The 26,970-nt window shown below is 42.4% G+C and overlaps 1 protein-coding gene, 3 non-coding genes and 1 pseudogene across 11 annotated transcripts in view; 1 reads left to right on the forward strand and 4 right to left on the reverse strand.

Moving 5' to 3' along the window:
• TEX14 (testis expressed 14, intercellular bridge forming factor) overlaps window positions 1-26,970 on the reverse strand; it is a 146,030-nt gene that overhangs the window by 101,922 nt on the left and 17,138 nt on the right. For 6 of the 8 annotated variants that reach the window (XM_070478543.1, XM_070478545.1, XM_070478544.1 and 3 more), the window contains exon 2: window positions 1,797-1,933. In XM_070478543.1, the coding sequence (XP_070334644.1) occupies window positions 1,797-1,932 (136 nt within the window). In that variant the 5' untranslated portion in view covers window position 1,933. Of the gene's footprint in view, window positions 1-1,796; window positions 1,934-4,393; window positions 4,552-26,970 lie in introns of those variants that run through there. The other 2 variants (XM_070478546.1, XM_070478542.1) reach the window with 2 other exon arrangements.
• Window positions 4,174-4,337, reverse strand: LOC139039320 (U1 spliceosomal RNA). The gene has a single exon (XR_011492637.1). It is a non-coding gene; the product is annotated as a U1 spliceosomal RNA (small nuclear RNA).
• On the forward strand, window positions 4,882-5,199 carry LOC110147288 (DET1- and DDB1-associated protein 1 pseudogene; annotated as a pseudogene).
• LOC139039287 (U1 spliceosomal RNA) lies at window positions 7,282-7,445 on the reverse strand. The gene has a single exon (XR_011492606.1). It is a non-coding gene; the product is annotated as a U1 spliceosomal RNA (small nuclear RNA).
• Window positions 14,373-14,531, reverse strand: LOC139039330 (U1 spliceosomal RNA). Its single transcript, XR_011492645.1, has one exon. It is a non-coding gene; the product is annotated as a U1 spliceosomal RNA (small nuclear RNA).

Below are 26,970 nucleotides of genomic sequence, written 5' to 3' on the forward strand. Positions count from 1 at the left end.
CCAGCTCTTTGTGACTCTATGGACTGTAGCCCACCAGGTTCCTCTGTCCATGGGTATTCTCCAGGCAAGAATACTGGAGTGGGTTGCTATGCCCTCCTTCAGGGGATCTTCCCAACCCAGGGACCAAACCCACATCTCTTACGTCTCCTGCATTGATAGGCAGGTTTTTTTTTTTTTTTTTTTTTTACCACTAGTGCCACCTGGGAAGCCTACATTAACTATACCTCCAAAAAAAAAAGAGTTAAAAAAAAAAAGAATATGAAGATACAGAACATTCAGGAGATGTCTAGGAGACAGATAAAAAATGTCACAGCACTCTGCTTCTCATGTTGGAGGATATGGATAGACAAACACTAGAAGTTGTAGCATACCCACCTTGAACATCAATTTTCATATTAAAACACACACAGATCTGTCATGAAGTAAAATGCAAAATTTTGGAGGGGGTAAAAAACAGAACCTTTTAAATAAATTTAGTTCACCATCAGCCACTTTATCTACAGATTCTAGGGGTGGTACATGGAAACACTTGAAAACTTTTTGAGAGAAGTATTTTGGGGATAGTTGAATCCTTATAAAATGGGTGCTACCCTTCTGGAAGTTGTCAGGAATACTCTTGAGTCAAATGGAGAAACACTGTAGAGAAATTAGGTCACCTTGACTGCTCCATAAACCAGCTGAGAGAAACTTTCTAAGCCTTCTTTTTAATACTAAGATTGAAGAGAGAAGAGGGGGAATCTAACAGGACTTCTGGTTACTCTTGAAAAAGCAGGTCTGGATCTCTAGATCACGAACAAATACCAACAGACTTTTCGTTTGAGTATGATTTTCTGTGTGTTTGTTCTTTTGAAGATTGCCTGAGCTATGTTTGTTGTTTTTGTCTGCCCAACAGCAAAACAAAAACAAAACACCTTGAAAATAATTGGGTCATTTGTAGTGACGTGGATGGACTTAGAGTCTGTCATACAGAGTGATGTAAGTCAGAAAGAAAAAAATCAAACATATATATATATATATATATATGGAATCTAGAAAAATGGTACAGATGAACCTATTTGCTGGCAGGAGTACAGATGCAGAAGTAGAGAACAAACTTTTGGACAAACCAAGGGAAAGAGGGTGGAACGAACTGAGCAGCACTGACACATACACACTACCATGCGTAAAATACCTGGTGGGAGGACAGCTCCACAACACAGAGAGCTCCGTGCTCTGTGATGACCTGGAGGCGTAGGATAGGGGTGGGGGTGGGAAGGAGGCTCAAGAGGAAAGGAATATATGTTTACTTATAGCTGATTCACACTGTTGTACCTCAGAAACTAACATAACACTGTAAAGCCATTATACACCAATTATAAAACAAAACAAACAAAAACACCTTGAAAACAAAAGTATCAAATGCCTCTAAGGAGCAAGGAAGAAGAGAGCCATGAAAACTGGCCTACTCACTCCATCACAGCCCTCAGAAGACTCAGTAGATGGGGTAGATTTGAAGGAGAAAAGAGAAACAGGCAGAACCTAAAGAGGATGGCTGCGGCCTAGGCAAAACCCTTAGGGGCCTAAAGAACGGAAGACTTCATGGTTCCTTAGCACAAAACAAAACATAATATAACAGCCTCCAGCGATTTACGACCTCTGTTGAACAATCTGACTGCACTGATAGAGAACATCTCATCTCTAAATTTAACTTCCAATTCCCCCAAGAATTCATAGTCTTATGATGTACCTGCTTTTCCTTCCAATGCTATTCAGAAATGTGAATCAAGTTGCATGTGCTATTTTAATATGATGCCTACCTTTCTTAAGAATCTTCTTCACTTTCACATAATTCCCCTGTTTGACATACTCATGAAGCTGTGCTTCCAAGGAGTCATTTCTTAACGAACCAAGCTGAACAGGACAGGGGACTGGAAGGTGAACAGCCCGAGACATCCTGTTTCAAAAGAAAGCAACATACTTATTTCTAACTGAACCAGAAATTCAAGGAAAAAGGTTCAATTCTTTCACATTTCTTTCACTTCTTGTCCATTTTCATTTATAATGAATAGGATTGGGGGACAATTATGGAAAGTCTCCAAGATTAGGGATTTCTCTGACAGTCCAGCAGTTAAGACCCCAAGCTCCTGAAGCTGGGGATCTGGGTTTGATCTCTGGTCAAGGAACTAAAATCCTGCATACCTAGAGGCATGGCCAAAATTAAATAAATAAAAATAAATTCTGAAAGATTAAATTTTATTCTCAACGTTACTGTTAAAATTGAAGAACTCAGTATTTTTGTCAATCCCTGGAAGTGAAAAAGTGATGACTACCAGGAAGTAGGATTAGAAATACACATTTGTTGCATCATCAAGACCATTTGGAGAGTATTAACTTGTGAGTGTGTGCTTTGTTTTGTTTTGGCCTTGAGGTTTATGGGATCCTACTTCCGGGACCATGGATTGAACTCGAACTCTTGGCAGTGAAAGTGGGAAGTCCTAACTGCTGGACTACCGGGGAATTCCCAGGAGGGCATTCACTTTGAAAAGTTAGGGGACTTCCTTGGGGGTCAAGTGGCTAAGACTTGGCACTCCCAACGCAGGGTGCCCAGGTTTGATCCCTGGTAGGAGAACTAGATCTCACATGCCAAGACCAGAAGATGTCACGTGTTGCAACTAAAACCCAGTGCAGCCAAAATAAATACAAATAAATATTTTAAAAATTCTGCACCACAATAACTCTTGTCCAAAAAAGAACAAACAGTATACAAATGCAGTCATTTATGTACAGGGTAGACAATATGTGGGTTGGGTTCATAGTTCAGACTCTATAGTTCTCAACCTGCCTGTGTCACTTCCCTGTGTGATCTTGAAGAAATTATTTAACCTTTGATGGGCCTCAATTTCCTCATCTATAAATGGGAGTACTCTGTAAAGTGCTTAGAACTCTGTCTGGAACCAAGGAACTCTCTATAGTTGTAAGCTGCTGTTACGTGCACTAGAACCTATGAACACTAGAATGGTGACTGCACCATTTCACATTACCACCAGCAGTGGAAAAGGGTCCCAATTTTTCCAGATCTTCCAATACTTAATTCTTGTTTTTACTCTTTAAATAATAGTCATTTTAGAACGTCCCTGATGGTCCAGTGGTCGAGAATCCACCTATCAATGCACAGAACCTGGGTTGGATCCCTGGTCTGGGAAGATCCCACATGCCTTGGGGCAACTAGGTCCCTGGGCAACAACTGCTGAGCCCACACTCTAAGAGGAGAAACCCGCCAACTGCAACAAAGTGGCCCCCATTTCCCCAACTAGAGAAAAACCTCTAGCAGTAACTAAGATCTAGTGCTGGCAAAAATAAGTAAAGTGATTTTAACGTTGATCTTTAAAATTTTTTTATTTAATTGCATTTACACTAATTCATGACATTTTGACATAAAATATTCAAATCTCCAGACCTGTTTATTCCATACATTTCCTAATAAGCGTCGACTGTTAGCATATACATGATTAACTTCCACTTTCTGAGTACTTTTCAGCTTACTTCCTTTTAGAATTCTTTTCCAGTCACCCTCAGAGATTTCTTTTTTAAAAAAATACCACTGTGGAGTAATTGCGTTTAAAACGGTTCTGAGCATTACTAAAGCACATTACCAGCCAGCTCCTGCCAGTATTTAATCTGTAATTCCCCCTGAAAGTTCTAGGTTAACGAACACTTCAGTACTGTAAATTTGGCCGGTTAATCCAGTAATTAGACGCATTTCGAGTTGCCCTGGTGGCTCAAATGGAAAAAATCCGCCTGCAACGCAGATATACCCTGGTTGGATTCTTGGATTAAAAAGACCCGTTGAAGACAGACTACTCCAATATTCTTTGGCTTCCTTAATTAGCTCAGCTGGTAAAGAATCCACCTGCAATACAGAACACCCGCATTCAACAGATCCTCTTGAAAAGATTAAATACTACTCACTTCAAATATTCTCACCTGAAGAATTCCACTGACTGTAAAAATGTGTGGGAGTCAAGAACAGTCAGAAACAACTGAATCTCGAACTCTTCCCAAATACATCCACCCTCTCATAAAATACTTACAAGCAGACACGTAATCACGATCCTTCGTAGCCACAAAGTTTACTATACTAACTCACAGTACCTACATGCAAGTTACACAATCTTTCTTTTAAACGGACTTTATCAGGGGAAAGCGCGAACGCAGTCCCCCACTACCACAAATTATGCAGTCGAGTTTCCCACATTTGGGGAAATCGCAGGAGTCAGCACATCCGGAGTGCAATAGATAAGCCTCGCCCTGGGAAAACCACCTTCGTGATCATGGTATCTCCCCTGCCAGGTAAGTATGAGTTGCTGGCCCTGCCTGCCACCTCAGCCTCACATTCCAAACACTTCGCACTTACGGTCACTCTCTGCACCGCAGACTCTACACCCTCACTTACGAAACAACGGCTTCTCCCAACTAGAAGGGCCTGACAAGCACACTGCGAGTACCGCAACATTTGCAAAATAATACAAACGCTTCATAGTCATTCTGAACAGGGCCAGCCGACGCCGAGATCATTTACATACTCCGCGCACCTTAGTGACGTCACTCCGTAGCGCCGACGGTACCCGGGTCTCGTGATAGGCTGACGGACAGCCTGGAGACGCTCGGGGCCTAATCCCCGGGGCCGGGAATGTGACCCACCTTTGTGACAGAACAGATTGTAGGGATGCGATTAGCTTTGAGACTGGGTGGGGCGGGGATAGTCCGAATTATCCAGGTGCGCCTAATGTAATCAACGGCCCTTATAAAGAGGAAGCAGGCGGCAGGCGGCAGTTAAGAACGCAGCTGTGGTGGCGGCGGCAACAACATCGACGACGGTGACAGAGACCGAGGAAACGTTAGATGGCTGACTTTTTGAAAGGGCTGCCTGTCTACAACAAAAGCAATTTTAGTAGCTTCCATGCCAACTGTCTGTGCAAAGCCTCGAACCGACGTCCGCCAGTCTACCTGCCCACTCAGGAGTACCCGTCTGAACAGATAATTGTGACAGAAAAAACAAACATTCTTTTGCGCTACCTACAACAGCAACGGGACAAAAAGAATGCCGCCAAGAAGAAAGACCAGGAGCAAGTGAACCTCGAGGCCGAGAGCTGGGCGTCCCCGTGCAAGATCCCACGGATCTACAGCCAGGACTGGGACGACTGGGACGAGGACCCTTGAGACTCACGGCCCCACTCAGACGCCTCCTGCGCTGTCTGCTCCTCGCCTGCCCGCCGGCCTGCCCACGCCCCACCGTTCACACCATTTCCAATATGATAAAGCCAATGTGTTTATTTTCCTTGTGTTTTTATTGATGCTGTAAACTTACCAACTTATGATTAAAGGGATGTCAGACCCACTACTGTGATGTTGGTAGGTGTATTTGTTTGTTTTTTAAACAAACAAAAAATTGTTATTCGCTGCCTCCTCCTTCAGTTCCCCCTCCTCTTGCCCCCTAGTCCTCCTCTGGAAAACTGGAGCCTCCCTCCGAGGGTCTAGATTCGGGGCCCTGCTGCAGCTGGTCCTCATGGGTGGGGGCTCTTATCTTGGTTCCCATCTGCTGGTCCGGGTCTTAAACACTTCGCCTTGTCACAAGTTCCGCGGGGACTTACTCTGCCCAGACCTTGCTCCTTGCTCTGGGAGAAGTCAGCGCTTCCGAATCTTATTGTTCAGTTGCTAAGGCACTGACTCCATGGACTACAGCATGCCAAGCTTCCCTGTCCTTCACTATCTCCCAGAAATTGCTCAAACTCAGGTCCATTGAGTTGGTGATGTCATCCAACCATCTCATCCTCTTTCGTCCCCTTCTCCCACCTTCAATCTTTCCCAGCATCAGGGTCTTTTCTAATGAGTCAGCTCTTTGCATCAGGTGGCCAAAGGACTGGAGCTTCAGCTTCAGCACCAGTCCTTCCAATGAATACTCAAGAGTTGATTTCCTTTAGTATCCACTGGTTTGATCTCTTTGCTGTCCAAGGGACTCTCAAGAGTCTTCTCCAGTCCAAAATCATCAATTTTTCGGCGCTCAGCTTTCTTTACCGTCCAATTCTCATATCCATACATGACTATTGGAAAACCCATAGCTTTGACTGTACAGAACTTTGTCAGCAAAGTGATGCCTCTGCTTTTAAATATGCTGTATAGGTTTGTCACAGCTTTACTTCCAAGGAGTGTGTCTTTCAATTTCGTGGCTGAGTCTTTTCATTCCTTCTGGAGCTATTTCTCCACTCTTCTCCAGTAGCATATTGGGCACCTACCGACCTGGGGAGTTCATCTTTCAGTGTCATATCTTTTTGCCTTTTCATACTGTTCATGGGGTTCTCAAGGCAAGAAAGCTGAAGGAGTTTGCCATTCCCTTCCCCAGTGGACCACGTTTTGTCATAACTCTCCACGACCTGGCCTTGTGTGGCCCTCCAGGGAATGGCTCATAGCTTCACAGATTTACACAAGACTGTGATCCATGTGATCATTTTGATCATTATAGTTAAGTATCATCTCTGTATCTTGAAGATCTAAGTATTTTTATCAGGGACTAGTTTGGTGCACCACTTCCAACCCAATAAAAGGAGCTTTCTCACCTGGAAGAAAAAAGAAAGCAGTGGATGGAAGGCTGATGTCAGCAGATGAAAAATTACTGGTTTTGAAAACACAGAAAGGGCCAAAAAGTATAGAAATAACCTCCTACAGTCTTTCCCACAAAAGAAAGAAAACAGTCCATTTCATTCTTAGAGTAGTGAAAGTTTACTCTTAAACCATTTTTTAAAAACTCATTCAGTTGTGCTTGACTCTGTGACCCCATGAGCTAGCTATACAGTCGATGGAATTCTCCAGGTCAGAATACAAGAGTGGATAGCCTTTTCCCTTCTCCAGGGATCTTTCCAGTCCGGGAATCGAACCCAGTTCTTCAGCATTGAAGGCAGATTCTTTACCAGCAGAGCCACACGGGAAGTTGAATTCAACTCTTTCAAAGGGCATGGATTAGCCGCATAGATTGTCTGATTGTCTATCCACATAACATTCCTCACTTGATACTAGAATGAAAATCGCTCAGTCTTATCCAACTCTTTGCGAGCCCATGGCCGTAGGAATACACAGTCCATGGAACTCTGCAGGTCAGAGTACTGAGTGGAATAACTCAAGTCAGATATTCCACATTGCATGAAAATTGCTTGAGTCTCAGAAACCCAAAACAACTGCAAAAATCAACAGGACAGGACACCAAAGCTATAAAGTAGATACCTATGTCTTTACTTGCACAAATCACACCAGGGGAAAGCGCGAACGCAGTCCCCCACTACCACAAATTATGCAGTCGAGTTTCCCACATTTGGGGAAATCGCAGGGGTCAGCACATCCGGAGTGCAATGGATAAGCCTCGCCCTGGGAAAACCACCTTCGTGATCATGGTATCTCCCCTGCCAGGTAAGTATGAGTTGTAAGGATTGTCTGGGACGTCACCCTCGAACTCAGCACACAACAGCATTATGGTCAATTATATTCCAAGCTCTTTCGGCCTTCGATTGGAAACTGAAGGATTATTCATATGACAGTGACCAAGATACATCCTTTGGACCAACAGGGGAAATTCTACCCCGCGAAAAATGAAATCGATCCAGCAGCCACCGCGCCCCTCATCTACATATCCCCACCTCTTGTCCCTTGTCATTCGACGTCACTGCTTTTGGACAAGCGTCTAGTTCGTTCTAGCTTTGTCTGGCAGCCGACCCCAAAGACCAAGTGTAGCTGAGATTTTCAGTTCTTCGTCTTCGCAGACACACGCAAAGTTAGGCGGAGCTTCGTTACGGGGTGGAGTCCGAGTAGCGGGCGGAGGGCCGAGCAGGGCACGGCGGGGGCGCGGCCCTCACAGGAAGGGTCTCACGATCGGTTTCTGAGTCTGAATCGCCGCTCCACTCTGTAACTACGTGATACCCGCAAGTCTCTCTCAATCTCCGTTTCCCAAAGTGTAAAGTGGGAATAATACTGCATGCCTGCCTCACAGGGTTCCTGTGAGAGCTGAACAGAATGCGCGTCAAATGCGACCTCCACCCCCGCCACTCCACCCAGGCCATTGCTCTCCTGGACAGGCGTCCGAGTGGTTGGGGTCACAAATCCGACTTCTACAAGATTGAAGTCTCCGCAGTTCTCGGCGCAAAGGCAAGCAGCATCTGGCCTGGACTGAGTAACAAAGCTAGTGCTCCTCTGTTCTCCTTAGCGAAAATTGACGACGCCTGTGTTTTCCTTTCTACCCTTGCTGGCTAGGCACTCTGGGCAAAACAACTCTGCAGCAACTATAGTGTCAAGGGTTTAGTAGTGCGCGGGAGGCAAAACTTAACCTCTATTCTATTAGAATCTCTGGCTCAGCCTGAAAATTACATTGGAATACACAGTTTAACAGGACAAAACCATACTAATTTATTTAACTTACGTTTATCTGACACAAGAGCCCTCATAAGGAAATGAAGACCCAAAGAAGTGGAACCCTAAATGTTTTTATATTAAGTTGAACAAAAGAGACAATCGTGGAGAAGCAAGTAGCATACATGGGGAGGCTAAAAAGGATAATGATTTTAACAAGACCTGTTTGTGCAGAAATCTCTGGGCATTATCCCTCTTCTCTGGAATATTTCTTTTCCCTGTGTTAGAAAGGAAGGCCAGACCACTCTTCTTACATATTTGCTGTTTTTTTAGCGCTTTTGGTTTATAATCCTTCTGCCACAGTGACACAGTTTGGAGTGGCATATTTTGCAACCTCTTTGCAGTTATTTTCCTCTTAGTCTGTATGATTTTTTAAGTGCTTTGTTTTGTATTTTTGGAGGGTATTTTTAATTATTACAATAGTGATAAAATTTCCCCTGTAGGTAATTAGGAAAATACAGAAAAGCATTTAAGATGCTTAAAGGAAATGCATCAAAATGCAAAGTAACATACGTTAGTGTAACACAGAAGAATGGATTAATGTGTTTCCCCTACATATTCTGAAACATGACTATAATATTGGGTTTCCCTGGTGGCTCAGGGAAATTTTAAGCCTAATTATATACATCTATTGCCCAAAATATGTTCATACATTTTGATTGGGAAATGTCATTTAAATGTAGAAAGTAAGAGAAAGATAGTGCCCTATGCACATGGTATTTATTATACAATTACAAAAAATCAAAATCACCCCCAAATCCTAGAATCTAAACATACAATAGTAAGAACATAAAAGACACATTATATTATAATGAACAACATGAAAGATAAAAGGTTAAGAGGAAAAAAAGATATTAAATGGTATGTATACCATGACTGCAATTTTGTAAAAATGTATATCCTTAAGGAAAAGTGCTGAAAAGAAGTGCACTGAAATGATATCAGTGTAACTGGTTATGAAACACAGGAGGCAGACTTTCAGTACTATTGTTAGACTCTTTTTTCTTCATAATGAGAAGACCAAGTCCTGGTGGAACAACTATAAGAAATATGTGGCACTGTATTTAGTTATAAACACAGGCTTTAGCATCAGATAGACTTAGGTTCAAATTGTGACTTTACCATATTTTAGGTATCTGTGCTTGATTTTACCCTCTCAGAACAGTGATAATTACTAGTGCACTCAATATGCCAGCAAATTTGGAAAACTCAGCAGTGGCCACAGGACTGGAAAAGGTCAGTTTTCATGCCAATTCCAAAGAAAGGTAATGCTAAAGAATGTTCAAACTACTGCACGATTGCACTCATTTCACACACTAGCAAAGTAATGCTCAAAATTCTCCAAGCCAGGCTTCAACAGTACATAAACCAGAACTTCCATGTTCAAGCTGGATTTAGAAAAGGCAGAGTAACCAGAGATCAAACTGCCAACATCCATGGGATTATAGAAAAAGGAAGGGAATTCCAGAAAAATATCTACTTCTTCTTCATTGGCTATGTTAAAGCCTTTGACTGTGTGGATCACAATAAACTGTGGAAAATTCTTTAAAAGGTGGGAATATCAAACCACCTTACCTGCCTCCTGAGAAACCCATATGCAGCTCAAGAAGCAGCAGTTAGAAGCAGACATGGAACAACAAACTGGTTGTTCAAAATTGGGAGAGGAGTATGTCAAGAGTGTGTATTGTCACCCTGCCTATTTAACTTCTATGCAGAGTACATCATTTGAAATGCCAGGCTGAATGAAGCTCAAGCTGGAATCAAGATTGCCAGGAGAAATATCAACAACCTCAGATATGCAGATGACACCACCCATAATGTCAGGAATCCAAGAGGAACTAAAGAGCCTCTTGATGAAGGTGATAGAGTAAAGTGAAAAAACTGGCTTAAAATTCAACATTCAAAAAACTAAGATCATGGTATCTGGTCATATCCTTAATGGCAAAAAGATGGGGAAACAATGACAGACTTTATTTTCTTGGGCTCCAAAATCACTGCAGATGGTAACTGCAGCCATGAAATTAAAAGACGCTTGCTCCTTGGAAGAAACACATAGACAGTGTTTTTAAAAGCAGAGACATTACTTTGCCTACGAAGATCCATATAGTCAAAGCTATAGTTTTTCCAGTAGTCATGTATGGATGTGAGAGTTGGACCATAAAGAAGTCTGAGCACCAAAGAATTAATGCTTTTGAACTGTTAGAGAAGACTCTTGATGTCGGGAGCCGCCGGGACGTGCCCAGACCCTGACAAGGTCACGGGATGAGAGAGGAACCCGCAAGGCAGCTCTTCCCCTCAGGGTCGCCCCGGGGGCCCAGTATGTCCCCTTCCTCTGTCTTACTGTTGTTGGATTTTCTATTAATTCTGGGGAATGTAACATACAGTGATCAGGCCTCCCTGGCAAAGTCCAAGCCTATTAAGAAAGATCCCCTAAGGCCGAGGCCTACTCTGCCTCCTAAGCATTGGGAACCTTATGACTAACCAGGAATGAAAGGCCTGTTCAGGTTTGTGACAGACCATCCACCACGCAAGTGGCGTTATGCTTGGGAGGGCATCAGAAATGCTCATGATTGCTCTGACCCAGGACATGACCATAAGCTCCGTACCAAGTCAAAAAGGAAAAGGCCACAGGCATAGATTGGCTGCTTGCTTAGAAGATTATAATGTTCTAGATTAGAAAAGAGTAGAGGCGTTTAGATTCATAAGTAGATGTACGATAGGTTAATATTCTTTCATCAAGAGGGTTTTCATTGTTGCTATTTCAGTGCTGCTATTTGTCCATTGTTTCTCTTCCTTTAAGCAACATGGAATATTATGGGTATTTTTGTAGAACTGGAAAATATGTAGCATAGGATTTCAATAGTATAGATTTATATTAACCAGCCTCACTGCCATTACTTCACTATTAATAGAGGTGTTTTGCTGCTGCAGAGGTGTTTTGCTGCTTCATAGTTAAAGATTGTAGACAGGTCTTGTGGTCTTAGACAAAGAAAAATATCAAGGTTTTCTCATGGTACTATTCTCAGAAATGTCAAACATGTTTTTCATAACCCTTCCCATGTATTGTTTTATTGTCCAAAGAATTCATACTATATCTGGAATCTATGGAACATTGTTTTTGTCAGAGTGAAAATGTTAGGCCATTGAGGCAAGAAGACTATGTACGGGACATTCAAGGCAAAAACCCTGTAATCGGGATTATTCCAGATGAAGTCATTGGGAAAGATATGAGGGAAAATGTTGACGGGAGTATGAAACCAACATCTGTAACATGGGGTGATGGTAAGGGGGAGGCAAGAAAACCAATTCTATATAATCTGAGCTGTTAAAAAATAAAGTAGACGAGCTCTTGCATTGCAACCAGAGTCCGTGCACTTCTCGCCGACGCTACTTATCTCTGGGGTATCCCTGGACCCGCCGGGGCTGGACTGTGGCATCTTGAGAGTCCCTTGGACTGCAAGATCAAACCAATCAATCCTAAAGGAAGTCAACCCTGAGTATTCATTGGAGCGAGATGCTAAAGCCGAAGCTCCAGTACTCTGGCCACCAGATGCAAAGAGCCGACTCACTGAAAAATACCCTGAAGCTGGGAAAGATTGAGGCTAGAAGAAGGAATGACAGAGGATGAGATAGCTGGATGGCATCGCCAACTCAATGGACATGAGTTTGAGCAAGCTCTGGGAGCTGGTGAAGGACAAGGAAGCCTGGTGCTGCAGTCCAGGGGGTCGCAAAGAGTTGGACACGACTGGGCAACTGAACAATAATAATTATAGTGAATATAGGTCCATATGTGTGTGTGTGTGTGTGTGTATACAGATGTATTAATATACTGACACACAGAATAAAACAACTCCGTGACCAACTAACTCAAAGGCCCCAAATAAGCCCAGGTGGAGAGGCACAGCCCGTCTCTCAGCAGAGCAGGTGTTCAGGGGGTTCCTGCATCCTGGGGAGGGGTGGCACCAGCACACCTACCCACCTCTCCCAGATCATGGTTGCCTCTGCCAACTAAGACAGAGTTCTGTCCCATCACACATGGCCCTCAGTCTGTGAGTCTCACCCACCTCTGAATTTCCACTCATATCTTTGCCTCAAAGGAGTCAAGGAGAGAGTGTGTTCAGAAATATGTGTGGCAGTAATTTTTAAAAGCTGCCTTTTGTTATAAAAGCTCACTGAGCAGGTCTGACGGTTAAGAAGTCCATGGTGCTGACAACTGAATCTAAATGTCTGTTACCAGCTTGAGCAACTCTACAGACACTCTACACACACACCCGCTATGTTTCGGGGAGCCAAACCCATTCTAAGGCACTTCTGATGCATACTGGCCCTGGTTTTACATTTCCCATCCACAGGGTTCTGCAGTATAAACCATAATCACTCTACTTAGACACCTGTTAGATACTGTCATCCACAAAGTGTGACCCAGCCCACCTCAGTTATATGTTATAATTTCATTATTGATCTACCATCCTAATTTCATTCCAGGTGGTTTTCTGTTTCCATGGTATTGCTGTTTCCATGAATGCCAGGCTGGCCACAGCACTGAGTCCTCTATGACTGTGTCCCCCCCAGGTATGATTTCACAGACATTCTAAAGCTCCTTTTGCTATGCTGAGGAAGTCTTCTTTTTCTTTTTTTAAAAATTTTTATTGGCATATAGTAGATTTACAATGTTGTATTAGTTTTCTATTGTACAGCAAAGTGAATCAGTAAAACATATACATAGATCCACTCTTTTTAAGATTCTTTTCCCATATAGGCCATTACAGAGTATTGAGTAGAGTTCCCTGTGCTATACAATAAATCCTCACGGGAACTTTATTTCTGATGACCACATTGCCTACTCCAGTATTTTCAACATTCACAAAGTATCCATGAGTTTCTATGAGTGCTACTAATGATGAAAAAAAAAAAAACCTGTTCTCAAGTTGTTACTCACATGTAACTAGTCACTTACAGCCACCTAAACTTAAAGTGCCAGCAACTAGCCTAAGGCGCTGAAGATACTAGAGTAATCATGTGGAGATACAATCTTGTAATAAATAAGATCACAAACTATAGAGGAAATAGACCTGCCAGAATTAGAGGAAAAGAGTAATGAGCACTAATCAAAGAGTTAAGGACCACATTACGACTGAAGGATCCTATACACCTTTGCCTTTGTGGACCCTTCCTCCATGAAAAACGTATTAATATAAAAAGATGACATTGTTATATACATTTTCTTCCACCTAAAAATTCACCTTTTTTTCTTCTGATTTTAAAAGAAGTGCCTTATGCAGCACTGTGCCTACAGTACCGAGTAATGTTTAAGCCCATCTTAGGTTCTGTGGCAGTTTGGGTGGATCCCAGGCAGCTGCAACAAGAGAGAGCTGAATGTCAAAGACTGATGAGAGAAGGCAGGGCATCCAGGAAGTGGAAGCATGTTATAGAAGTAACACAGGAAGACCTCCTGGGAACTTTTTCAAAATAAGGGAGAAATGATGTCCAACAGAATATAATGTGAATAACATGCTATTTTACAAGTTTTGGTAACCACATATAAAAGGCTAAAAGAACTGAAAATAGTTCTAATAACATGCTTTCCTTATCCCCATACACCCAAAATGGTATATCACTGCAAAATATAACCAGCCTAAAATAAAAACTGAGATATTGTAACACTCCAAAACTAAAAACGTTCAAAACCATTCAGGTAAACTCAGATCCTAAAGCTCAGACAGCAGAAGTTAAATAAATAATCCTGAGAAAACCCAAAAATCCGGGCAGAAGAACGTTTCATAGTGGTTTAGTATTTAAAGATCTTTATTTCACTACGTCCGTATATCATACTCACCACTACCCACCTACCTTATGTGATAACCCCTCCAGTATTAGAGATGAGCCACTAGACCCTTTTTAGAAAACATTTTGAACGATTTGTCTTTAAGATAGAAAGAGGCTACGGGAAAGCACCAACACAGTCCCCCACTGCCACAAATTATGCGACCGACTTATCCACATTTGGGGAAATCGCTGGGGTCAGCACATCTGGAGTGCAATGGATAAGCCCCGCCCCGGGAAAACCACCTGATCCTGGTTATCTTGCCCGAGGTTGACCTTGGCACTACCCGCGGCTGCGCACACCACTATAAGATCTGGGTCACTCCTGAAACGACTCCAATTGGCCTTTATCTTAGCGATTCAAATAAACATATTTTCGAACTATATTTTAGTATTGTTAATAGATAATCAAGCCCGTATTTCCGGGGAACGCGGTTCCAAACGCCTTGAGCCATCCCTGGAGCTACTCCACCGCCGCCTCGCGGCCCGCGCCCCCTGCCGGCCGCTTCCTCCAACAACTCGCCGCGCCCGGATCCTTTCCCGACAGAAACCCACCGCGTCCTGAGGCGGGCTAACTGAAGGTCTTCGGATCTCCCAGTGTGGAGTCCATGGGGCACACCCACGCGAAAGAGTTTTTCAGTCGTCAGTCGACTTCATCCTCGCCTGGCTCCCAACGCTTCAGACCAGCCCCGGGAGAGGAGCCGGGCATCGACTCGAGAATATCTCGGCTACGAGCTTGAGGTTGGATTCCAGTGTTCACGGGGCACGACTCGAGATAAGCTTCTCCTTTCAGAATCAGTTTGTGCAGAATGAAGAGGAAACAGCCAGTAAGATCCTTCCCTGAGCGCAGGCTTCACCCAGGCTTTATCTCCTGCCCCTGCTCTGTTAACATCCCCCATCCTCCTCTGAGAAGGGGCAGTATCCTCAGGGAATAGACGGAGTCCATTCCTACCTGTGCCCTCTGGATTTTCCTTTCTCCTCATCTCTGTTTGGCTAAGTGATGTATATATTATATAACCTATTTTGTTGCTGTTCTATTCCCCCAGCATTTTATGTTTTGAACCAAGGTAAGTTTCTGTTGCTTCCGGACTACTTATTGACAGAGGGGATCTGACCTTTCAGTTCACTAGATTCTTCAAACTCTAGATAGCATGTGACTCACTAGCCCCTCAACCACCTCATCCTCCTGCTTCAGCAGAGCACACTTACTGCATGTGGTCCTAGATCCTACTCTTGATCTCCCCAGCACTGCTGGAGGAAGTTGTGATCCTCCTACTCCAAATTCATGCAAACTGCAGTCACATCTTCACTGCAATTTGGCATTCTTCTTATACACATCTTTTCAATCCCCTCTACCCTGATGTTTTAAACCTCCACCTAAACCAGTGGTTCTCAGTGACTATGCCACTGCTCTCAAGGGGTGATTTTGAAAGTTTGTGGGGACATTTCAGTTTCCTTGGGTAGCCAGGCCAAGCATTTGCATATTAAAACACTTTATTATAATATTTTGTTTCTCCTTTATATTACAGTTAGAACATTTACATCAACTGTGGGGAAACAAATAACCTACATTTTCTAGGAACATCTTGAATATTCATATTTTCCACGAATATACTATGAACAGTAAAAGAAATATTACTATTCGTTATGCAAAAGGACCCTAAGGTTTTACAGAATTGAGAACCACAATCCTAATCCAATCACACCCATTCTTTTTATAGGAGTGAGAACAATTTACCTTCTCCTTTATTTCAAAAGTACAAATGAATGCTTTTCCCACCAGTGTTTCTCATAGTGAAAGCATCAACATCATCTTCTGAACCAACGTCTGGCTATGAGATCTGGGTGTTGCCGTGCTCTCCTCCAGGGGATCGAGGAGAATCTTCCCCACCCAGGCATCAAACCTGCATCTCTCATATCCCTGCATTGGCGGGCGGGTTCTTTACCACTAGTGCCACCTTGGAAGCCCCTCATTCCACGTGCGCTCCCAATTCCATCCTCTATGATCTTAGCCCTTTCCGCTGACCTGGCTTTAGCACCTCTACTTTCAAACATATACAAGTGTCCTTTATCGAGAAAATAAACTTTTTTCAATTCCACAGTCCCCTTGCAGTACTATTCTCTTATTTTTCTTTCCTGGATCTTAAGAGTTAAGAATTCATTGGTTTAACATCACATTTATGGAGGAGCTCCTACCTGTTAAGACACTATTCTGTAGCTTTGCAGATATTATCTCATTTAATTCTCAACAATTACTGTTTAGGTTGTACAAACAAAAAAGAGCAAAGAGTGTTCTGCTCATCAGTGAATTCTACAAGGATGAATTAACCTGCTGCAGTCACTGACCAACCGTGCACTCTGTTATCAGAAGAGATTACGGCGATAAAAGGATGAAGCACTCTGTGCTCCAGGCCTAGGAAATTAAGACAATGAGAGGATGCTTATTGTTTGCTTTGGGCAAACAGGCCCTGAAATAGTTAGGTGTATCTCAAGAAGAATTTTAATAAACCCAGCTTCTTGCTATCTTCCCATACAGAGAAAAGCCCTCAAGTCATTAACTTGTGATACCTGTTCTTTGTAAACCAGCAGTAATCCTTTACCAAGATACCTACTTGACTGCATTCCCTACCAAAAACCATCATACATAAACTAGCCTCTCTCTTACCTCTTCAGAGCAGTTTCTCAGAGCTACTGAGAAGCTATTTCCTTGGCTTTCGTCCTCAGTAAGACCCTGATGCAAATTTAACTCACAGTGCTTACACTGTGCATTTTTATTTCTATAGGCAGTTGGCACTAAGTATTATTGTCCACTTTAGAGATGAAGAAAATGAGGCAGAAGACAATTAACTAATTTACCTAAAACCACCTAGTTAAACAGTAGCAGAACTAGTGAGTTCATGTTCTTAACCTCTACACTCAGTGGTTCATAGACTAATATATAGTTGACCCTTGATCAACGTGGGGTTCACTTATATGAAGATTTTTTTTCCATAAATAAGTACCACAGTGCTACAGGACCTGAGGGTGTGGATACAGAAGAACTGCAGATACAGAGGGCCAACTATAAATTATACACAGATTTTTAACTGCATGGAGGGTTGGTGCCCCTGACCCTCACATTTTCAAGGGTCAAAGCCTCATTACAGTTAGGGTCTACTAACCTGTGGAGAACATCAGGTTAGAAAAACTGGGAGTATTAATCTCCCCAGAGCAAAACTGGAAAATCCTCCAAAACAGTTACAGTCTCTTTGGCATCAGAGAATTTAGGAGAACAGATTAGGATCCTCTCAATGTGATGTGGTCAGTGAGACAAAGGAAGGTATTCTCAAGCCCTGGGACTAAGGGGAGTTTCCAAGATACACTGATTGTTTAATTTGTCTTCAAACTGATAACCTTAGCCTTCACTCCATCCATGAGAAATTAATGTGGCCAACACACATTATACATGTTTTCTTGCCATTTCCCCCTACTCCATCAAAAGCAGAAAATGACTGCATTTTTTTCAAAGGTCACTATTGCCTACTGATTATGAAAGTGCTCACCTCTGCTCTTTCTCCATCTTTTTTCAGGAAGGTTTGTTCTCCTCTCTTGTTCCCTAATTGGGGCAATTCTGCAAAGCCCAGTCCTTGACTGTTGTATTTCTCAGCTTCCACGTTCTTTCTTCAAACACTGATCCCACCTCCCAGATGTCTCCCTGGTGCCTCAGTGGTAAAGAATCCACCTGCCAATGCAGGAGACATGGGTTCGATCCCTGGGTTTGGAAGGTCCCCTGGAGAAGGAAAAGGCAACGCATGCCAGTATTCTTGCCTGGCAAATCTCATGGACAGGGGAGTCTGGCAGGCTACAGTCCCTGGGGTCACAAAAACAGTTAAGACATGACTTAGCAACAAAACAGCAAACAACTATTCAACTAGGCCCGTTCTATAGCTTGCTTCCACATCATCATTTCATACCTTTACGTCTCAGCCTCAGCAGAGACATAGGAGTCACACCCATGGCCTGGGCTGCTGGCTAACTGAATGGCCTGCCATCTCTCCAGCATAAACAGCCGAGAGCCGACAGACAAAGGAGAGTGACTGGTAACTAAACACTGCTGGGAGTGGAAATGGCAGAGCATCTCCTGGACTAGACTTTTAATTGACTATGGCCAAAAGAAAGTCTCTGCTACCACAGACTATCAGTTGGAAGAGTCAGGTGATGAGCCGCAAACTGGGAAAGCAATTCTGTGATCTCTTCACAGACACAGCTGCGTGACTTGGGCTTTTTTACTACATATATAAACTTGGTAATCACCATACCTTGCCTATACTTTCCACTCCATCCGCGTTTATTTCTCACTTCCCTAAATACTTGTTCTTGGATTTACTTCTCCAAGTAAAGTAGCACAACTCCTTTAAAACAGTAGCACATTTGATTTTTAAGTAGGATGTGTACGTGCATGTTCAGTCGCTTCAGTCATGTCCAAGGCTTGGTGACCCTATGGACCGCCAGGCTTCTCTGCCCTCTCCAAGGGATCTTCCCAACCCAGGGATCGAACCTGTGTCTCTTATGTCTCCTGCATTGGCAGGCAGGTTCTTTACCACTAGCACCACCCAGGAAGCCCTTTAAAGTAGGGATGTAAAAAAAAAAATTTTTTTAATAAAATAAAATAAAGTAGGGATGTCATCCTAAAAGTTTTTAACTCATACAATCTTTCATTTACATAATGAAATCACAAGCTCCCATCTGACCTTTAATTTAAAAGATAGGAAAACAAAAGAGTCAAAACAGAAAAATATGTTTTGGGAAAGAAGTTCTGATTTTAAAAGTTACCATTCAGCCTTTGGGAAAACTGAACAGTCCAAAGGAAAAAAATCATTGTAAATATGTATTTTATGGTGTTAAAAAAACTTCCCCTACCCCACCCCTGTGGTTTGTTCATTTATTACCATTTCATCCCCCCAACCCTTTTAAAAATTTTATTGAAGTATAGTTTATTTGCAGTGTGGTGTTAAATCTTGAAGGCTTTAAAAATTAATAGTCATAAATGTCTAGACACAAACATATATTTTTAACTTTAAAGAAAAAAAAATGAGACTAGGCTACCCATCCTACACAATAATCACAGTATTCATTCATCCAACATCCTCTTACTGAGCCTTCATTTACTGTTTTCAAGGCATTTTCTTTGGAGCTAGAAAATCCAAAGTGGAAAAAAAATAAGAAAATTCCTGCCCTCTTTATTCTGATGACTGGCCAGTAAAAATCACAGGGTGGAGGAGAAGGACTAACATAAAGGAAAAACTCATAATAAAAGGTGACCTAAGTAAGACCCAGAAAGAAGGCTGAATACTGAAAAATTGATGCTTTTGAATTGTGGTGCTGGAGAAGACACCACATGATGCATCATCAATTCAAGGGTCATAAGTCTGAGAAAACTGCAGGAGATAGGGACAGGGAAGCCTGGCGTGCTGCAGAGTCGGACGGGACTTAGCAACTGGACAACAACAATGAAAAAGGTCAGTTTTTCATTCCAATCCCAAAGAAAGAAAAGGCCAGTTTTGATTCCAGTCCCAAAGAAGGGCAAGGCCAAAGAATATTCAAACTACTGCACAATTGCACTGATTTCACATGCTAGAAAGATAATGCTCAAAATCCTTCAAGCTAGGCCTTAACAGTATGTGAACCAAGAACTTCCAGAGGCACAAGCTGAATTTAGAAAAGGCAGGGGAACCAGAGATCAAACTGGCAACATCTGTTGGATCACAGGAAAAGCAAGGGAGTTCCAGGAAACCATCGACTTCTTTTTCATAGACTACACTAAAGCCTTTGACTGTGTGGATCACAACAAGCTGTGGAAAATTCTTAAAGAGATGGGAACACCAGACCACCCTACCTGCCTCCTGAGAAACCTGTCTGCAGGTCAAGAAGCAACATTTAGAACCAGACATGGAACAACAGACTGGTTGAAAATTGGGAGAGGAGTACGTCAAGACTGTATATTGTCACCCTGCCTATTTAATTTCTATGCAGAGTAGTGGTGTTAGTCACTTAGTCATGTCCGACTCTTTGTGATCCCATGGACTGTAACTCACTAGGCCTCTCTGTCCAGAAGGATTCTCCAGGCAAGAATACTGGAGTGGGATGCCATTCCCTTCTCAGGGAGATCTTCCCAACCCAGGAATTGAACCTGGGTCTCCCACGTTGCAGGCAGATTCTTTACCATCTGTATGTCTACACAGAGTACATCATTCGAAATGCCAGGCTGAATGAAGCTCAATCTGGAATCAAGATTGCCAGGAGAAATATCAACAACGTCAGATATGCAGATGACACCACCCTAATGTCAGGAAGCAAAGAGGAACTAAAGGTGATGAAGGTGATAAAGTGAAAAGGCTGGCTTAAAACTCAACATTCAAAAAACTTAAGATCATGGCATCCGGTCCCATCACTTCATGGCAAACTGATGGGGGAAAAAATGGAAACAGTAACAGAGTTTATTTTCTTTGGCTCCAAAATCACACGTACGGTGACGGCAGTCACGAAATTAAAAGACGCTTGCTCCTTGGAAGAAAAGCTATGACCAATCTAGACAACGTATTAAAAAGCAGAGACATCACGTTGCCATCAAAGGTCTGTCTAGTTAAAGTATGGATTTTCCAGTGGTCATGTACAGATGTGAGAGTTGGACCACAAAGAAGGCTGAGCTCTGAAGAATTGATGCTTTTGAACTGTGGTGTTGGCGAAGACTTATGAGGATCCCTTGGATAGCAAGGAGATGAAAACAATCCCTCCTAAAGGAAATCAACTCTGAATATTCACTGGAAGGACTGATGCTAAATCTGAAGGTCCAGTACTTTGGCCACCTGATGCAAGCAACTGACTCACTGGAAAAGACCCTGATGTTGGGAAAGACTGAAGACAAAAGGAGAAGAGGCCAGGAGAGGATGAGATGGTTGGATAACATCACCGACCCAATGGACATGAACTTGGGCAAACTCCAGGAGATAGTGAGGAACAGGAAGGCCTGGCATGCTCTGTCCATGGGGTTGCAAAGAGTTGGACAGAACTTAGTGACTGAACAACAACAAATAGTTGCTTTACAGTATTATATTAATTTCAGGTGTACAACACAGTGATTCAATATTTTTATAGATTATATTCCAGTTTCTTGGGCTCCAAAATCACTGTGGACAGTGACTGCAGCCATGAAATTAAGACGTTTGTTCCTTGGAAGAAAAGCTATGACAAACCTAAACAGCGTATTGAAAAGAGAGACATTACTTTGCCTACAAAGGTCCATGTAGTCAAAGCTATGGTTTTTCCAGTAGTCATGTATGGATGTGGGAGCAGGACAATAAAAAAGGCTGAGCGCTGAAGAACTGATGCCTTTGAACTGTGGTGCTGCAGAAGACTCTTGAGAGTCCCTTGGACAGCAAGGAGATCAAACCAGTCAATCCTAGTAAGAAATCAGTCCTGAATATTCATTAGAAGGACTGATGCTGAAGCTGAAACTCCAATACTTTGGCCACCTGATGCAAAGAGCCGACTCATCAGAAAAGACCCTGATGCTGGGAAAGATTGAGGATAGGAGGACAAGGAGATGACACAGGATGAGATGGTTGGATGGCATCACTGATTCAACGGACATGAGTCTGAACAGGCTTTGGGCGTTGGTGATGGACAGGGAAGCCTGTAGTTCTGCAATCCATGGAGTTGTAAAGAGTCAGACACGATTGAGTGACTGAACAACAAAAACAAAGAAAGTGAAAGTCGTTCAGTTGTGTCTGACTTTTCGTGACCCCATGGACTATACAGTCCATGGAATTCTCTAGGTCAGAATACTGGAGTGGGTAGCCTTTCCCTTCTCCAGGGGATCTTCCCAACCAGGGATCGAACCCAGGTCTCTCACATTGGAGGCGGATTCTTTATCAGCTGAGCCACAAAGGAAGCCCAAGAATACTGGAGTGGCTAGCCTAAGCCTTCTCCAGGGGATCTTCCCCACCCAGGAATGGAACTGGCGTCTCCTGCATTGCAGGCGGATTCTTTACCAGCTGAGCTATCACGGAAACCCAACAACAACAAAGATTATTACAAAATGGTGGCTATATTGCCCCTGTGCCATACAATTTATCCTTATTTTATACATATGAATTTGTACTCTTATCTATACCTATTTTGCCTCTCCCTCCTTCCCCCTTCCACTGGTAACCACTAGTTTTTTCTCTGTATCTGTGAGTCTGCTTCCGTTTTGTTATATACACTTCCGCTGCTGCTGCTAAGTCGCTTCAGTCGTGTCCAACTCAGTGCGACCCCATAGACGGCAGCCCGCTAGGCTCCTCTGTCCCTGGGATTCTCCAGGCAAGAACACTGGAGTGGGTTGCTATTTCCTTCTCCAGTGCATGAAAGTCAAAAGTGAAAGTGAAGTCGCTCAGTCGTGCCTGACTTTTAGCGACGCTATGGACTGCAGCCTATTAGGCTGCTCCGTCCATGGGATTTTCCAGACAAGAGTACTGGAGTGGGGTGCCATTGCCTTCTCCAGTTATATACACTAGTTTGTTGTATTTTTTTAGATTCCACATATAAGCGATGACACAGAGTACTTGTCTTTCTCCGTTTGACTTACTTGACTAGCATTGTATACTCTAGATCTATCCATGTTGTTGCAAATTGCAGAATTTCATTCTTTTTTATGGTTCGTTAATATTCCATTGTGTGTATATATCTATATCTATATAGATACAAATATATAAATCTTTATCCATCATCTGTTGATAGATACTTAAGTTGCTTCTATATATTAGCTACTGTAAATAATGCTATTATGAGCATTGGGGTGCATGCTATCTTTTTGAATTACTGTTTTTCATTTTCTTTGGATATATACTGAGGAATGGAATTGCTGGATCATATAGTAGCTCTATTTTTAATGTTTTGAGGACCCTCTATACTGCTTTCTGCCAGGAACCATATGGGAGGTCCCGCCCGTGATGAGGTCATGAAGAAAATACCGGGCAGGCAAGGCCATCTAGGATAAGGGACCCTCCAAGTTGGCCTAGGCCTCTACCCCACCCTGTATCTTCCCCCCTTTTCTGCTGTTGTTCTTGTTTGCCCTGTTGCAGATTCTTGTGTTGCCTGCCAAGAGTTCTCCTGCTCCTCTTTCATTGAATGAGGACCAACTTAAAACCCTAATTAATAAATGTCCTAGATGCTGGTACCCTATGAAAGGGCCAGGGATGAAGGAAATGTTTCCATTCAAACCCTTTTGCTGGCATTCTGGCTTGTTTGATAAATGTGTGCTCTCATTGCAAAAAATGCTCATGATTATTCTAAACATCTTAAGCACAGCACGCTAACAAAAGAAACTATTAAGCATAGGTCCCTCTGCGGGGTGAGAAAAGCTCCACAAATATTATAGCCACAAATGTGCCTAATAGAAAATAGTTTAGAAATTAGCTGGTGACTTCTTGCAAGTAATTAACTTTTAGACTAAAAGCCTGTTTTGTGCCATATCTGCTGTTTTTGCAATCCTTTGCATTTCTGTTCTGTAAAAATGTAATCCTATCTAGTTCCCATGGAGATGACACCTAATAGAAAGAAAATAGATTAACCACAAAAAAGACAGGGTCGGCTACTAAAGTTGCACCAGGTGCAAGCCATAAATTGTCAACAGGCCTGAAAGCCAAAAGATATTATACATAGAGATTAACCATTAAAAAGGCCCTAATGAAAAAATAAATAAATAAAAGATAAAAAGGCCCTAATAGGCAGAGAGCCCTTTGGGGGGTGAGGAAGCCCTATTAGAGAATACAAAAAATATTGTTTTAAAAGTGGTTATTAGATCAACGTTTGATTGATGTTAATGTGCTGAGGTTGTGCAGTGGAAACTATTGTTAATATAGTTGGAGATCTAGTATAATAAGGGTTTAGCCCTAGTGTAAAAACAATAAGATAACTGTTCATTTTAACCAGGAGTGATAAACAGGGGCTGCCTCACCAGAGCCACAGAGTCTTTGTGTGTTAAACTTTTTAGATAAATTTAGCTGAAAAGTTCTGCAAAAAGACTGACTTTTATGTTAACAGGATTGTATTTCTATTATGTTGCAACCTGCTGTACCACGAGACTGACACTTTTCTGTTTTCTGCTGACATCAAGGCCAGAAGATAATGTACAAAAAATCTATGGGAAAAGACTCTCAGAAACAAAAATATACAGAGCACACCTGGTTTCGTGAAGGACAAGCTGATATAATGTTAAACTAAGTCTGTATGCTTATCTGCCCCTTAGGAATGTACCAACTTAGGGTATAAAGGCGATGGTGAAAAATAAAGCAACTGCCAGACTCTGCTGCACATTTGGTCTCTTTCTCTCTCTCTCCCTCGCAGACTTGGCCCCATCAAGGCGGGTCCTACGTGTCTTCTCTCGCCGACACCGTTCATCCTGAGGGTGCCCCTGGATCCTGCTGGGAAAGGACCCCGGCAGCTTTCCACAGTGGATGCACCAATTTACATTCTCATCAAAGGTGTCCAAGGGTTCCATTTTCTCCACATTCTCCCCAACATTTGTTATTTGTAGTCTTTTTGATGATGACTATTCTGACAACTGTGAAAATCATTGTGATTTTGATCTGCATTTCTCTGATGATTAGGAACATTGAGCTAACATTCATTTGCCTGTTGGCTATCTGTGTATCTTCTTCGGAAAATTATCTATTCAGGTCTTCTGCCCATTTTTAAATTGGGTTTTAAATTGTTTTTTGATATGAGTTATATGAGCTGCTTATATATATTTTGGATATTAACCTCTCATCAGTCACATTATTTGTAAATACTTTCTCCTATTCATTAGGTTGTCTTTTTGTTTTAACAGTTGATGGTTTCCTTTGCTGTGCAAAACTCTGTAAGCTTAGTTAGGTCCCATTTGTTTATTCTTGCTTTTGTTTCTTTTGTCTTAGGAGTCAGATCTTAAAAATATCACTATGATTTATGCCAAAGGGTGTTCTGCCTGTGTTCTTTTCTAGGAGCTTTTTGGTTTCAGGTCTGAAATGACAATTTTGAACGGATCAGCCTTCAGTTCAGTTCAGTCGCTCAGTCGTTCTTTGCGACCCCATGGATCAGCTTAGGTTCTGATATGTTTTCTTTTTTTTTTAAGTGGAATTATAAAAGCACACAGATTCTTTTCATACTCTAACAAAGTTAAGGGGCTCCCCTGGTGGCTCAGATGGTAAAGAATCCATCTGCGATGCAGGAGATTGGGGTTTGATCCCTGGGTTGGGGAGATCCCCTGGAGAAGGAAACGGCAACCCACTCCAGTATTCTTGCCTGGGAGATCCCATGAACAAAGGAAAACATCTATCCCCAGTAGTACAAATGACTCCACCACAACTCAGAGAAAATGTCTCTTCAGACTTCTGTCTCTCTATTTTTGTATCTGTGTGAAGTTTTTTACATTAGGCTATGGGCCAACACTGCCTCAGTCACTAGAGCCTACCTCTTTATCCCCGCTTATCCACAGAGTTAACGGGACTGATTATAAATAGGGTGAAAAGCAGCCACCAAAACTACTAAACAGCAATATAACCCTGGTAAAATCACTTGGGAGGTGAAAGAGAGGTTGGCCTGGTTTCTGTCAGTCAATTTTAGGACACAATAATACCTCTGTGTGACCTTGAGCATAGTCGAGTCCATGCCTATATTGTTGTTCAGTCAATCAGTCATGTCCAGCTCTTTTGCCAACCCCATGAACTGTAGTCTGCCAGGCTCCTTTGTCCATGGTATTTCCCAGGCAAGAATACTGGAGTGGGCTGCCAGTTCCTTCTCCAACCCAGGACTGAACCCACGTCTCCTGCATTGAAAGTGGGTTCTTTACCACTGAACCACCAGGGAAGCCCTGTGCCTATATTACTGTCTCACTTTTTCTCTGCCTAGCATTCAGAGCTACTTCACCCACTAGACTGCATGCCTCCAGATCAGGGTTTTCCTTGTTTGTTTCTTTTTAAATAGTTGAAATATGGGAATTCCCTGGTGGTTCAGACTCTGTGTTTCCACTTCAGAGGGCCTGGGTTCCTTCCATCTCGGTTGGTGAACTAAACAAGTCACTTGGCCCAAAAAAAAAAAACCAAAAAACAAAACAGCAAAATAATACAACATGTAACTACTGTGTGTATTACTTTACCCATTAACTTCAAACAGCCATTAAAAGCTTATAGAAAGCATAAAATTTCTGCATGACAGTCCATCTTATGACTGGATTGTAACTCATACACTCATTCCTCTGTTGCTGGACATTATTGGTTCAGTTTTTCATTACTGTAAATAATTCTGGGTTTTAGGAAGAGACAGTATATTGAATATTTATAAATTTCACTCTCTCTCAAAATCCCATGGAAACTGCAAAAAAAGCAATTTTTAAAAGGCAACAGTCTTCAAGAATGGGGAGGACAGAAGGGACAACAGCGATGTATTTTTGACAGTTACCAGTGAGAAATGAATGAACTAGACCAGGAACCCCCAACTCTTAAGCTAGTTCTGGATAAAGCTGAAAACTAACCCAATTGATACTGCAGAATACCCAGTTGAGACTGCAGAATACCCAATACTCAAAACATTCCAGATTTAATAGTATCAGAGCCTCTAGAGCCAGGTGAAATGGAGATAAAAAGAAACCAAGCTGATGGAAAGCTGTTTGAGAAGAGATGGCCAGACCTCTCTCACCATGCTGCTGGATAAGCAGCCCAT

This window comes from Odocoileus virginianus, chromosome 17, assembly GCF_023699985.2.
Source record: "Odocoileus virginianus isolate 20LAN1187 ecotype Illinois chromosome 17, Ovbor_1.2, whole genome shotgun sequence".
Classification (NCBI taxonomy): Eukaryota; Metazoa; Chordata; class Mammalia; order Artiodactyla; family Cervidae; genus Odocoileus; species Odocoileus virginianus.